We start from the raw sequence: 14,919 nt of genomic DNA on the forward strand, positions 1-14,919 counted from the left end.
CTTGCTTGTAAAGTGCAAAATAAATTCACCTCAATTTTTATGCAGTTATGAGAGAAAAGCATATTTTAAGTTCACCAATAATGTTTTTCTTCCTGGCTCCTTGTATGTAGCACACCAGCAAAGGAGGACTCATTTTTTCAACACCAATGGAAAATATGTTGAACAGCTCTTGTTCCTCAAGCGCCCTGGCCTAACAAGGACATTTCAGACCATCTGCAACTACTTCAAAACCAACACAAACACAGATCCACTGGAATCTCACTAAAAAAGTTCTGATGGTTGTGGGAAACGTAACTCATTGCACGATTAAGATTAATATGCGGAGGTTCAATAGTCATTTCAAGGAGGTACAGTACATTGTATATTGATTGGGTTTTTTCATTGGACTTATTGGGAAATGACCCTGTTGCAACTATTGCCAGCCCAGTTTAGCCATATAAAAGCTAATGCTGGGCTTGTAATGTAGACATTAGCCAACCTAATTCTAGCTTTATAATGTCCAAAACAAAGATTTTTTTCTTTCTGAGCTAGAACATCTACTCAATGTTAGTGGCATTGTATTATTTATCTTTGTGCCAGGTCTTCTTTATTGTAACCTACCTAGAGCCTTGGCCCAAGAGTTACCAGCTAAAGCTAAAACCAAAGATATTCAATAAAACCGTCTTTGCTAAAACTACAACCAGCAATAATGTAGCATAGATTGTTAGCTTTATAATGTCAAACTTTTTAACTTTAGCAGACCTGCTAGCCTTGTGTTAACCACTAATGATACCAACATTTCCCATGTCATTTTATCATTCACTTTCTGAGGACAAAAGATAGCAGATAATGTTACAAGCTTTTTGAGTGTCTAAAAGTTAGTGGTTAGGTACTTATGTGATAGCCTATTCAGATGCTCAAAAGAGTGAACTCTAGTAGTACAGCCTGATTTGCATCTTAATCTTTAACAATAGAAAGACTTTCTATGACAGGTCTGATTGTGGTTAGCATTGTGATTAGCACTGACCTTTGTTACAAAGAAAATGTAATTTTTTGGTTATTTTGTTATAGGCTACTTACCATGAAGTTGTTAAGGGGGCCAAACACTTGCCCAATTTATGGTTTTACAGTCATCAATTATGTCACAGGCTATACCAAAGCTGTGGTGGTGGTGGCCATTCTTGTAATTTGTGAAAGTTATTAATTGACTGACTTGGAACAATAATAGCCTACAGCTGCTTACAAATTATAATTCACCTCGATCCTCTTTACTGATATCTTTTACTGACATGTAACGTTTAGTCACTTAATATTTGAGATATTGAGATAGCAATGACCCCTGAATGAAGTTTGGTTTTTCCCAAGGTAATTGTTAGGTAAGTTAGTGAAAGGCACTAAGTTATATAAAAAGTTTGTCGAAAGCAGGTCAGGGAGGAAACAACAATCTGGGTGCTCGCTGCTTTTTAAAAAAGAAAGACAAAGAAAAAGAAGAATCCGAGGGATTAAGATGGCTTGCAGGTAAGAGCTGCTGGTGGCACAGCATGTGTTTGCAGCTAATATTTTTTCTTTTTCATGTATCCATTACTGTTTCAGTTTTAGCTAATACGTCTTAGGCTAATAGGCAATGTGACCGTCGTGTAGCCTTCATATGCGCACTCATTTCACTTCAAACAATTGAATTGATACTTCAAAGACCGTACCGGTGGTGTTCACCTGTGAAGATTGTCATACTGAACAAAACATGTAAGTATCATAACTTTATTTTTTGTAACAGGGACTACATTAATAAAAAAAAACCTATTTAGCCTACCTTTTTTTGTCAAGCTAGCTTGCATACACGTCGTCCCTCCGACGCTTTGTAAAAGTAACAGTCATTGTTATAAGAGTGGAATTAGAAACCACTATCTAAAGAACAGGTACTGTTTTGCTTTTTACATACTCCGGTGTGATTCCCTGTGCGAGTCGCTTCGTGACGCTGTCGGATTCGCGTTTTGCTAACAGCGACCTTCCCCGGCCGCCGTAGAAATGGTAAACATGACAAGCAGCTGTTCCTCGAGTATTATGTTACAGAGCTCACGTGTGAGATTTTAGTGCTTGAACTACGATAGAACAGACTCATTTGCATTCACAGATACCACAATGGAGCATGTTATTAAAATAAACCCTGGTAGGTTTCATGTTCGTGCCGTTTGTTTTGATCGTTAAGCATGAATGTGGAAGCATCTGAAAGTGGAGCTGTTGGTAACGTTTGGCTAATGCTGCTTCGTTTTCTCCTCAGGAGCGTCCAAATGGGACATCCGTCAGAAAATTTGGGACTACATCGAAGACAAGAATCTGGCCAACTTTCCAAGGCCCGTTCACAACAGGATCCCAAATTTCAAGGCAGGTTTTAAAAAAAAGAAAACTAACCCCTGAAGGAGTGAAGCAGCTGCATCACACTGGCGTGTTTGGTTAGCCCATTGTAAGCGTGGTTGAAGGCTCTGATTTGTTATCTGACTTGTCAATCAAATTTTTGTTACACTGCCTGGTTCTTTCACTTAGGTAGACAATACAGGTAGGCTATAATTTCTTACATGAGTATGCTAAAACAGGAGTTTTATACAGAGACATACCTACAGAACAGTCATGGGTTAAAATGGCATAGAATCACTCATTTATTCATGTGCAATGATGACATCTGGATATGGACAGTTGTTTCTGATGGAATTTCTTTAACTGTGACTTATTAATGGCAATTCTTTGCAACTATGCATCTCTTTTACTGTGCACTCAATGGCCAGGGTGCAAATCAAGCGTGCAACAGGCTTGCAGACCTGCAGGAGTTCAAGTCCAGCCAGACAGTCAAAGTAAACCCAGACAGACCCCAGCAGCAGGCGCGCTTTGTCACTCTGGAAGTAAGTTAACGCTGATAGAGAAAGAGAAATATCATATGCCCTTGTGCCCTCCTCTATCTCAAACAGGGGGCTTTCACAGCTTGTGCCAAGGTGGCTGAACTGGAACTGTTCTCCCAGACACCTGAGGTGAAGGTGGACCCTGACAAACCTTTGGAGGGTGCCCGGCTGGCGGTGCTACAGGTAGCACTGCACTATGGAATAAGGCACTAATAACCATAGTGCCTCAGGCTACTACTACAGACATTTTTTGTTTTACTCTTGTCTTATCCATTTTGTAACTATGCCAAATTACCTACATATAATGGTTAAAACAATCATTGGATTTCATGTAAATAACATCATATCTGTTGGATTATCCTTGCAGGCACAGAAAACCTTATTGGTCCCAACTCCTCGTCTTCGCACTGGTCTTTTCAATAAGATTACTCCTCCCCAGGGGGCCAGCAAAGAACAGCTACGCATATGCTCTTCCTCTCAGGTGTCAAGTTGTGTTCATTTTCAACCAGAATTTCCATATGATTCATAAACCCCAAATATCTAAACTATTTCTTTTTAACCCCCACTCTTTCTTGTCTTCTGCCCTCAGGGTGTGAAAGATTTCAGTGTGCCAGTTGGTCTGGATGCAAAAGTGAAGGTCGACCTGGTTGTGGTTGGCTCAGTGGCTGTGTCAGAGAAAGGTGACTAATCAGTTGGGTTTTCCACCAGTGATTCACCACCTCAACATACCAGCTGTGTTGAATACTAGGAACTCAAAACATATTGCAAAATCTTTTTTCCAATAGATCATTAAGTAGCATAAACATAAAATGAATGTAAAAATGATCAGTTATTCCAGTCAAAACAATGACCCCTAACACCCTATTGTAGGCAATATGTTCCCTACAATACTGTGGTCCTGGAAAACCAGTACTATGAACATTAGTAATCATATGCTTTAATGGAAGGGATAAATCTTGGAACAAAATATTCTGTTTTGAGCACTGCTGCACTCAGCCATCCTGTCAGATGAGGAACAGAAATGAGAATGAGTTCAGATGTGTCTAATCAGATCCATTTTGCAGCTTGTGGGTCCTGCTGTGTTCTCCCACCCCATGTATATTGTCCCATCACTCACAATGCATTTTGATCCTCTTTTTCAAAATTCCAGAGATAACTGGTGTAATGCTGCCGCGAACAGACATGTTTACCATAATGCATACATTTCCTAATGGCTCTTAATGTACAGTGCCACATGGTTCTCATTAAGGGTTTTTCTGAATTGAAAACATCACTACATCTGCTGTCAACATGTAAATCTGTTATATGAACTATTTCTAAAGCACTGGATGTAATGTGGATGTTTATCTCTAATCTGTGATACCAGCCAATGGAAAAAATGCCACCCCAAAGTTTAGATGTTGGCTGCCATTGTCTTGCCTAAATGCAAAAACTACCCTTCTAAATATTTCCATCACTTCTCCATGCTTTTATAGGCCTCCGGATTGGAAAAGGAGAGGGCTACGCTGACATGGAGTACGGCATGATGGCTGCAATGGGAGCTGTGAACGAATCAACTGTGGTTGTTACTGTTGTCCATGACTGCCAGGTTAAATTTTTTTTTTCTTCCACTCTCTTGCACATATGAATTTATTATTGATTTAAATCACATTAATGCAGTTTGACTCATCTGATGAACACTAGAATTTAAAATGGTGAGAAAAAAAACATGCATAGATGTCACTCATTAGGAGTTTTAAGTAGCACAAATAACAGTTTGGCCACAAAATACGAGAAATCATTATAAAGTTTGATGAAAGGGCTAATTTCAATATTTGTCTTTCAGGTGGTGGATATTCCAGATGAGCTAATAGAAAGTCATGACCTGACTGTGGACTTCATTCTCACACCAACGAGAGTTATTGAAACTAAATGCCAGTTACCCAAGCCACAGGGAATCATCTGGATCAAGGTAAACTAAAAAAAAAATTGCGACTGTAATTGTACAAGGCACTCATTTTATTATGAAGTTGATTCAAAAGAAGCACCATAGTTACCGAGGACTTGGAAAGTAAGCTTGTGCAGTGATTGTCCTTTTGTAAAATGTTTTTTGTTTTCTGAAGAGACACTGCCCTCCAATGGACATGCACTGACACCACACCTCATCAGGAGACTCCTGTATTCATTCTGTTTTTGAGCGCACTTAAGCTTTATTTGCAAGAATAGCTTATTCCTTCCCTCTCCTTCTTCTGTTCAGTTATAATGAATACTTGGCATTTTATTTTGTTATACGGACTACTTGCTGAACATATGTATACCGCACGGTTACCCAAAATATGCAGACAACCAGTTATAAATACATAAAAGAATGAAAATCGCCTTTGAGACACCCAAAAAACAAACTGGGTAATTAACTCTCTGAGAATTGCACTTGGTCATCTATCAGTAGGCCTATATAAAAAGCCTGGACCTCAAACTGCTTCTGATTTACTGAGAGTGGCAGAGAGATGTCATGTGTTTTTCCACCTGATAATTTGTCTGTAATTAGACATGATGGGGGTATTATTCTTATCATGTGGAGGGTTTGTGTCTAACCTCTGGGTTTCCTTCAGACATGCATGTAAGTAAACAGGACCCAGTGACCTCACAGGCAGGAAGGCCATGTCTGATCATCAAAGGCTGCTCTGCCCAGCCAGCTTGGCTCTGCAGGGGCAGGGGAACGATGGGTCAAACAGGCCACTGTAAAAACAATAGCCCCGTATATCCTTTACAGGACTGGTCGGCATCAAAGGCTGCCAAGACACTTGAGGACCTAACAAATCAAGACAAGTTTTTATTTTTAACTGCTTGGGAAATGAAATGTCCTGCTTCTATAAAGAAAATTATTACCATGGCATGGGCTGTGCAGGATGAAATAATATCAATTTATTTGTCAGCTTTCGCTTAGGCATTTATCTAACTCACCTGTGGGTATGCTGCCTTGGCTCTCAGCGTGGCTTTTTGTTTGCTGTGTGTGTGTGACACCCCTCCCCTTTAAGCCTTACTGAGCCTGTCCAGTTTTGTGTCTTCAGCTGGACGCAGAAAAGCTGGAGAAGATCCCCATCCTGAAGAAGCTGCGTGCTCTGGAGGAACAGGTTGGAAAGGATGTAACACTGGGGGAGGTGCCTGCTGGGGCAGAGCCAGATCTGCAGACCAGTCAACCCAAAAGGCAAACCAGACGGAGGCCGAGGCAAAACACGCAGCAGGATGGTGAGGGTATATCCACGCAGGAGAAAAAAGCAGAGGGAGCACAGAGAGCCAGGCTGCGCCCAGCTAGAGTGAGAAAAGAAAGCAGAGGAGGTGGCAGGGGGGGTGAGGACGGTGATGTCAACGAGCAAGGAAAGGGAAAAGATGGAGGCAACAAGACAGAGAAGGGTCCAGATGAAAGAGGAAGTGAAGTCACGTCTCAGCGTAGGCTTCCTCTTAGTGTGACCACAGTCTACCTGGGGGGAATCCCTGCTGGGCTGCGTGTTAGTGAGCTGAAGACCGCCCTCAGAGAAAGGGAGGCTGCGCCGCTGAGGCTCACCTGGCAGGGAGCTCAGCACAGGGCCTTCCTTGACTACAGTGACCCTCAGGCTGCAGAGCAGGCCCTGGAGGCTCTGCAGGGGCTCAGTCTTAATGGTCACAGTCTGCAGGCTGAACTGGCCAAGAGTCAGCGGGGAGGCAAGAAATCTGGGCAGCTCAACAGGAAACCAAGAGCATCAGCTGCTCTGAAATCTAAAACGGCAACAGCAGAAGCAGATACCAAGGTTGACACGGCAGAAGACTGAGCAGGTCGATCAATAGGCACCAGTGAAGTAACCTTGAATGCTTTAAGAGTGTTGTGGGTTTTTTTTTTTTTAAATGTCTGGATATAATTACAAGAGGACCTAAGTTACACGAACTGGAGCCTGTGACTGTTACTGAACAAAACAATACATGAATAAAATATGCAACGCTAACACCTTAAATTAACATTTCACAACGTCAAAGCATTTCACTAAAAAGGTATCTTTCATTTCGTAATATTTTTACCAATTCCTCCTATGTGCCTTATTTAATTTACACACACCTGGTCTGTGTCCCAAGAGCCTTTGTCCACTGAAGGTGCTGAACTTTTATGTGATTCTCAAAAATAAACTACAGCTTTCTGTCAAACCACGCTGTGAATACAGTCTATTCGTTAAAATTCAAAAAAGGTCACAACCTCACTGGCTGCTTGTTAGTTAGCTCAAAAAACATTTAACTGAGGCCTTGGGCCAAGAAAAAGAACTGGGTAGTTTTTAGTTGCAGGTAGCGCCAGCATGTGGCCATTTACACAGTCCTGATTGTCCATGGCCCATGACGCATAGTAGTTAAATTGAAAATTCATTGATCGGTCTAATATTTATTTATGCATGTTTTCCAGAATATTTGACCACAAAGATTTTCCATAATCTTTTTTTTTCACCACTGATTTCATCCAACCCTCACCACATCTGTATCATTTACACATGAATCACCCTCAAAGCATGTTTTTTTCTCTGTTCTGTTGCTAAATAAATTTGGTCCGTTTCACATATTGTGGACATATTTTTCAACCAAATGTAGAGGACAAGAGAGGACACGCATATTGCAGACTACAGCAATACAATACTTTCACATGACCACAATTGAATTATAATAATCCTGATAGAGTTCCAAATGTACCTAAACTTTGCCTTGTATATCAACCAAGATTTAGTTGATGCCAAGAAATATCTATCATGCAGATTATTATTATTATAAGAACATCTTAAGATATTATATTTTAAAAACTACATATGTGCAGGTACGAAGTTCTTGTTGAAGTTTTAAGTTCCTAGATTTCTTCTTTTCTGCTTTTTTGTTTTTGCCTTTTGCTTTTTTTTTTGGAATATTTTGGAAGTGTATTGTGAATTCAAGCAGTGATAATTGTACCTTCTTCACTCAGAAATGACTGACGCATTACATGTCTGGTTAGCTTAATCTGGCTTTGGTACCAGCAACAACATTTAATGAATAGGAAATGGCGGAATAAACCGCTGCATTTTTTTTTATGCATCTGTTTGTAAGACATTACATAGATTATCTACTAAAGTGTGTGACTGTACTTGTAGTGCCCTTATTTCTTTATTTGTAACATTTGTGCAGTTTCCTACTTTAATTTGGACAAATATTTGGGGGTTGTTAAATTATCTGAATTTTGGCAAAACTTTGAGGTGTGATAATTAAACACAAAGCATGGGAAATACACTTTGGGGTTATTGTAACAACACTGGCGTTTAACAAATGTTAAGAGATTGGTGTTTTCTTAGTGATGCTTGATTTCAATGTGGCTCTGTCTGCATTAGCCCTGTTGTATGTCAGGCTAAACAATAGATTCATTTAGAAATGCCAAGAGTATCATGCAAGCAACTTACCCGGACTTTAGCGCCCAATAACCAATAGCATCAAGCCCCTGCACAGGTATTGCCTGATAAATGGTCACTCTGTGTCAGTCTGTAGTGCCAGAGAAGTGTCCTGTTTTCTCTGAGGTCTTGATTGTGTTAAAACACAAGCACACAGCATGTCTGTCTGCACAGGGCAGGCCTCAGGCTTTTTATGGAGCTGTCATCCTGGCCTGGTCGGGGAACAGCTGTGGAGTCCCATCTCTCTGCCTCAGCCCCGCCAGAGCACTGAACCTCGGCAAATGTCATCAGTTTGTTAATGTGCTGTTCCACTGCTGTTGAGCCTGCAAACGCTCTTCTCGATGGCATGCTCATTTTACTGGGGTTCAGTCAGTGGTCAATGTTGTGAGCATGCAAAGTTGCACAAGTATCAAATCGGACCACGTTGTACCTTCATGTAACAATGTAGCAGCTGTCTGCACACAAACCTCAACAGCATTTACAAAATAGTATTTACAAGACAACTTAAATGACAGTTTCATTCCTCTAATTGTAATCTATATATACCCTGCTGTGGCTTGCCATGCTTTCAATACAAAGAGCACCTGCTTTCAACGCCTCAAACTTTTCTATAGAAGAATTGATCAAAATATTTTTGTTTCTGCCAGCTCAAATTGATATCACCTGCAGGTACCTTAAAATTCCATAATGAACAAATGGTAAGGAATTAGATAACGATTATTTTGGAAAACTGGCTCAAAATGTGTTTCCATAACAATGAGGGTTTCACTTATTCATTATTTGTGTGCATGTTTAATTACATATTATAGGTCTACCTGTGCCTTTGTTGTACATGTTGAGGTTAATATTTAAGAATTAAAGATGTCTTGTCTGCACAGCATTCACTCATATTTCATGTAAAAACAATTGAACTTTTTTTGTTGAAGTTGTTAGTTTGGGATTTTTAAAGCCCATTCTTTGTGCAGATTGTTCATAATTGGTTGAGTTCAGGTCTGACAACCTGAACTCTTCAGGCAAATGATTTTTTTTTTATTTTTTTTTTTTTTTATATCAGCGCCGTTTATACCTTCGTATTATGTGGAAATATTATTTGGACAAATACAACTGCACACTACTAATAAGGCAGTGGAAGGGTTGTCCGTTTTTTCACCCTGAAGCCAAACGCGACTCAGATGTCTGTGGCGTGCACTCTCACATATACAAGGCGTGTACAATTAATTTCTAAATCATTTATTTTTAAATCTACATCAATCAAGCACTGTTTTAAGAAAAAAACCCATATTTGTTCATGTTACATCAGTTTATAACAACAGTACACGACCTGCTACTGCGCTGATTGGTTCAAACTGCCAGACTTTGGCTTCAGCCCCGGTCTGAAGTGCATTAAACAGACACCACTGTATATTCCTGTTACACTGCTCTGTAGTGATACTGTAACCATGTGGACCTGCGCGTAATGTTCTTAAAATAGTTGGCTTTAGGTTGGCCAAAGATGTAGATCAGACCCACGTGAATTCAGTTTACCCACATTCAGATTTATTAATTACAAGCTTATACATTTATGAAAAATCCAGCTGAATTATTATAAATATTGTTTTATTTCTTTTCTTGTCAGGAAATTGCCCGACTGCTTTTAAATTCTGATACTTTTTGGTTCAATGTAATCTACAGAGATTTTCAGTTGTTGTGGCATATTTGTTTGCTGTGACCCCCCCACCAAAAAAAAGGAAAAAAAGCAAGAGATTATAGGTGTGTGATAAAAATCGAAATATGTCTTGTTTTTTGTGAATTTAGGCTTTAACAGTCCAACAAATGATTTGTTGGAATATAGCCAAAAGATTAGCCCTCATCGAAGGATCCTCGCTAATTTTCCTAACAATATACAAGTATACAGTGCTGAAAATAATGGTCTACATATAACTACCACAAACGACATAACAGTGCTTACAATATATCCTCAATTTTCATTTTAAAACAAATAATAAGCGTTCTGACAAATATTGCCAATAAAGCATATACCTCCTTGGCCAATTCGCCTGAAATTAAAATATGCAGGCCTACAGAATAAATAAAACGTTGCGCTTATAGGCTTATTCAAAAAAGTGCCTTCATCGTTTTTACATATGGACCTACAGTATATGTCAAATCCATAATTGTTCATTTCAAATTCAACGCTTGCATGTACGTCCAAATAAAGAGCCTCAGTCTAATTTGTCAAAGAAAAGTAAAAACTTCAGATGAACAAAATGTGTGTGCATTTTTTTTTTTTTTTTACATTGGCCTATTGTAACAAGAAGAATAAACATAGGTGTGAAGTGGTAGTCATCCGCTCTGCAGGACTAAGTACCAAACAGCAGCAGGGTTCATAGGCCCAGTCGTCCCCCGCTGGTCGATGTTGTTGGCATGGAAAAAAGTTTTTATTATTATATATTATTATTATGTGGTTGCTTTGTGATTTGGCCTGTCTCCGTGTCGCTGTCGCTGTGTGAAAACAGTACAGAGAAGTAGTCCGGTCTAGGCTACTTGAAGCAGTGAGCAACTCTCCAGGGCCGTGGGCACGTACACTGTGCCTTCGTGTCTCTCTCAGTGGTTATTTTTCTCGTTTCATTTCACTCTGCCTGCGCGGCTCCAGAGTCTGTGACACCGTCGTTTGGTCTGCAGAGTGTCCGTGGAGGCATCACATGACGCAGGGCTTGATGTCCTGGTAGGAGACCTGTTGGTGGTGGTAGTAGGAGCTGCTGCTCGGTGAGTGCATCGCTGAGGACGTCATGGCGTTGAACGAGAAGACGAACTCCTTTCGGTCACACATGCTCGGGGACTGGGAATGGTACCGAGGAATACCTGCACAAAGGGATCAGAAAACATGATGATCTGCAATGTCATAGGGTTTACTGAGACTCTGTCTAGGAATTAAAATAACATATTTCAGTGTATTTTAAATTATAGGAAAATAACAGAATACATTCAGTCGAGATAGTTGAGCTTCAATTACCCCTGACAATCCCCTTCACAGTCTTCACCTTTACTGTAATAACAACGATGATGATAATAATTTTTATCAAGTGACAGAGGTCTATGTCTAAACGCGTACATGTCTATCATTTTTTTAAAATAGTTTTTTTATATTTTAACATCAACTGTACCTATGTTTACATCATTATTTTACATTTGTAAATGTAAATAAGTCTATTTACATTTATAGATATGGAGCTTCAACCTTTCTGACTCCAGTGCGTGTGTATCTTTCTCGTATAGGCCTCAAGTCCATTTAGCAAGCTCGATTAAGATAGTCAGAGGGGGAGGCGGGTTTGCAGGGCTAATTGACAGTGGCCCTCTTGCACGCCAATCCCGGAGGACTGAGGGCCTCGGGGCAAGGCAGGCTGGACCTAACCGCGCTTGTTTTTCTTGCCCGGAGATTGGCACTGCTCTAAACTGTCCCGGCAGACTCTGGATTTTTTTTTATTTCTAACCACTTCCATAAATTTAGAGCGAGCGAGTTTGAGACTCATCATATCTGGGTTTTATTTGGAGGAATGCTGAGATCTATTTAATTGGGAGCAGGATAGTGACTAAGCGTATGTAATTTTCGTGGGAGAAAATATGCCTGTTTTTATTATTTTTAATTGCTTCATTTTCGTTAATGGTTTTAATTTGAACTCGTCTTCCGTTTTGTTGGCTACAGCTGAGATAAGCCATGTGATTCACTGATTGCAAAATACAACGCAATTCAAAAAGCCTTGCTCACTGTTTCCATTAGGCTCATGTTGGCAAAAGACCTTACAGATCTGTAAACCACAACCCTGACCTAAGATACGCTATCTAATGAGGCAATAAAGCGGAATGGTATAAATTAGAAATAAATGTGTGTCCCTTTTAATTTCCCCTCAAGTTTCCTTTATAAAAATCTTCTTTATTTTTTTCTTAAATACTTTTTTTGAACTTAGAAATGGAATCTTGAGCCTACCTTGTAAATCTGTGGTACTGTGCCCGTTCTGGTGCAGGTAAGATTGGTCCAGGGAATGTGTGGGCAAGCTCGGTTGCAGCGGGTTCGCCCCTGGATTACACGGGGACAGCGGTTGCTGCTTTATGTAGGAAGCCCCGTTATTCAGCGAGGCCGTGGGGGCAGGAGCCCACGCCGAGGCTGAGCTCGAGTAGACGGGGTGAGGCTCCATGACTCCCCCGCTGGTGAGCAGGGGGGAGGCGGAATTGTCATGGTGAGGGTAGTCACTCCCAGTGGATCCTGTACAACTTCCCATGTAGGAATGTCCACTGTTGGTCGACAAATGTGACATGGAGTGCCCGGACAGACCCATCCCCTCCATGTTACCTGCCAAGTGTCCATTCATCATCCCAATCCCACTGTCCAGAGACAAGCTGTTGGGCGGACAGGATAGGCCCCCGCCGCTCCCTTGGAAGTTGTAGGACTCGGGGATGTGGTTGAATCCCAGGCCGTTCATCATGCTGTACATGGGCTTCAGCGCCTGGCACTTGCGCCTGAAACCCCTGGGTCTCCTTCTGAAGGAGCCTTCCTCGAACATAAACTCACTAGCCGGGTCGATAGTCCAGTAGTGGCCCTTCCCCGGCCGGCCGAGGCCCTTGGGCAGCTTGATGAAGCACTCGTTCAGAGACAAGTTGTGACGCACGGAGTTCTTCCATCCCTGGTACGAGCCTCTGAAAAACGGGAAGCGGCTCTGCAGAAACTGGTAAATTTCACTGAGCGTCAGGCGCTTAGTTGGAGAACTCTGTATAGCCATGACTATCAGAGCTATGTATGAGTACGGGGGCTTCTCTGGCCGACGGATCCCTGCGTTTGTTTTTTTGGTTTTCGTCGTGGAGGAGGCGGTTTCCATCACCGCCGTCTGTCCGTGCGGCTTCTCCGGAGCAGACATCGGGCTGCTCTGGGCAGGAGTCTGCGCTGGGGGCTGCTGGACCTCTGCCGTCATTAGTTGAATTTAGTCGTAGATATAGTAAACAAAAATAGTAGCTTTCCACCTTTAAACACAACAAAATAGGACACTAATTCGCTGGCATAAAGAATCAATAAAAAAAAATCAAACCTAAGTCAAACTTAACGCGCAAGCCAAAGGCGAGACTGTCTTCTAAACTCTGTCTTCGTCCCTTTCGATTGAGTCCTGCAGCAGTCTGAAGCCGGACCGCCTTGTACGCAGCGTCCGAAATGGGATAAGGAGCAGAACAGGAGCCGCTTTCCACTTCAGTTGGTGTGTTGTCGTGCGTCCGAGGACCTCACTTTTTACTTATCTGTTGCCATCAGCGCATTGGAAGCTGAATGTCTTGGCCATCCTCATGTTGGGACCCGCCCAGTTCCCTCCTACTCCAGTGGTGGGCTGTGAGCATGCACATCTGTGTGCGTTCACTTTTCAGGGAACTGTTTTTTCCCCCCTCCTTCCATTTAAATAGGGAATATATATTCCATATATGTAATAACTTATATCGATATAATCTTTAATAGTGTAGCTATTAATACTTTAAAACCTTATTATAATGCAGCATGTTATATGACCATACGGTACTGATAGTAACTACAGTGAGAATGGCCTTTAGGTGAAGATTTTGATTTTTTAATAGAACTTAATTTCATTATTATTTCTTCTTTCTTGTTTTTTTTTGACACCGTTATGATGGACACGGCGCAGACTCATAGACCTGCAGTGCAAATACCATCCCTCCATTTCAAGCCAACACGGTTGATGCACTAGCACGGCAAATGGGTCATATCCAATGTTATTAAAGTAGTGATTAATCTTTTTTTTTTCCAAAAAACAACTTTTTAGCCCTCGAAGGGATTTTGCCAGAGAACATGCGCCTCGTATTCAAAACCACCCTCCTGATTTCTGTAAAAGATAGACAGGAACATGGGCAGGATGTTTATACAGCAAAATGTAAACATTTTCCCTGGCCTTCTTTAAATAAAAAATCAAGCAAAAGCCCCGTTAGATCAGCTAATACTCAATCTGATGCGATTTGCCCGTCTGTTCGCAGCGCCATGTCTAGATACTGGACGTTTTTACACATGAATATTGTTTGTGTAATGCAGTCATAATATTTACGCAGGGACGCAGGAGGAGTGAACACCGGACTGCCGAACTTTGAGCACAGAAACTCGGACTGGGACTTGAGCTCCACTCCTGCAGGCAGTTCTGCCATCGAGTGATCCAGGAATTAAAGTAAGGAGGATTCAACACTGTTATTTTTTACAGTCGCAGTATCAGCACCAGAACCGTGGCCGCTGTAGCTCAGCGCCACATTGGAAAATCTGAGATGCTCAGTTTGTTTAATGTGACATGATACCTTTATAGGATAATTAGAGTAGCGAAGCTTAGATTATGCCTCGAGCTCTGCAGACTGTTTTTGCTTTAACTAAGTTGTACTTCACTCACCAGAGCATGCGCACCACTTTGTTTATCTGTTTCTGTTTGCAAAGTCGAAAAGCTTAGTTTTAGCTCGATTTACTGGCTTTTCTACAGCTGTGCGCGAGAGCTACTGAAAGACGATCAGTCCATAACCCAAAACTGTTGACAGTAGGTTGCTTATTGTTCCCTGGAGATCTCGATAGCTGCAGCCTGCAACCTTTGCCTCTCCGTGGCTTCACTTAGATGAGCTCGCTGTGCTTTTGATCTCTGCCG

General features: G+C 41.3%; 2 protein-coding genes across 3 annotated transcripts; one reads left to right on the forward strand and one right to left on the reverse strand.

The window, feature by feature from the left end:
* Positions 1 to 1,984: 1,984 nt before the first annotated feature.
* On the forward strand, positions 1,985 to 9,988 carry mthfsd (methenyltetrahydrofolate synthetase domain containing). Of its 2 annotated transcripts, none has more exons than XM_085762588.1 (8): positions 1,985 to 2,146; positions 2,258 to 2,361; positions 2,940 to 3,053; positions 3,238 to 3,351; positions 3,460 to 3,550; positions 4,346 to 4,458; positions 4,696 to 4,821; positions 5,921 to 9,988. In XM_085762588.1, the coding sequence occupies exons 1-8, from the start codon at positions 2,119 to 2,121 to the stop codon at positions 6,656 to 6,658; spliced, it is 1,428 nt and encodes a 475-aa protein (XP_085618714.1). In that variant the 5' UTR covers positions 1,985 to 2,118; the 3' UTR covers positions 6,659 to 9,988. The 2 variants fall into 2 exon arrangements, with proteins under 2 accessions (XP_085618714.1, XP_085618703.1); XM_085762577.1 differs by lacking the exon at positions 2,940 to 3,053 and adding an exon at positions 2,760 to 2,873 and having other exon boundaries at positions 2,003 to 2,146; positions 5,921 to 9,184.
* A 417-nt stretch (positions 9,989 to 10,405) lies between these two features.
* Positions 10,406 to 13,553, reverse strand: foxf1 (forkhead box F1). The gene is made up of 2 exons (XM_085762599.1): positions 12,240 to 13,553; positions 10,406 to 11,116 (listed from the first exon to the last, which is right to left on the reverse strand). Exons 1-2 carry the CDS (start codon positions 13,216 to 13,218, stop codon positions 10,953 to 10,955), a joined length of 1,143 nt encoding a protein of 380 aa, XP_085618725.1. The 5' UTR covers positions 13,219 to 13,553; the 3' UTR covers positions 10,406 to 10,952.
* Positions 13,554 to 14,919: the final 1,366 nt, after the last annotated feature.

Source organism: Trachurus japonicus, chromosome 3 (genome assembly GCF_045865225.1).
Source record: "Trachurus japonicus isolate A0001 chromosome 3, Traja_1.0".
In the NCBI taxonomy this organism is placed as follows: domain Eukaryota; kingdom Metazoa; phylum Chordata; class Actinopteri; order Carangiformes; family Carangidae; genus Trachurus; species Trachurus japonicus.

Coding starts and splice junctions, on each gene's coding strand:
- mthfsd (XM_085762588.1), top strand. CDS start 2,119: ATGGAGCATGTTATTAAAATAAACCCTG. Junction 4,459..4,695: donor CTGTTGTCCATGACTGCCAG/GTTAAATTTTTT, acceptor TTTGTCTTTCAG/GTGGTGGATATTCCAGATGA. Junction 4,822..5,920: donor AGGGAATCATCTGGATCAAG/GTAAACTAAAAA, acceptor TTGTGTCTTCAG/CTGGACGCAGAAAAGCTGGA.
- foxf1 (XM_085762599.1), bottom strand. CDS start 13,218: ATGACGGCAGAGGTCCAGCAGCCCCCAGCGCAGACTCCTGCCCAGAGC. Junction 11,117..12,239: donor CAGTACCACAGATTTACAAG/GTAGGCTCAAGA, acceptor CCCTTTGTGCAG/GTATTCCTCGGTACCATTCC.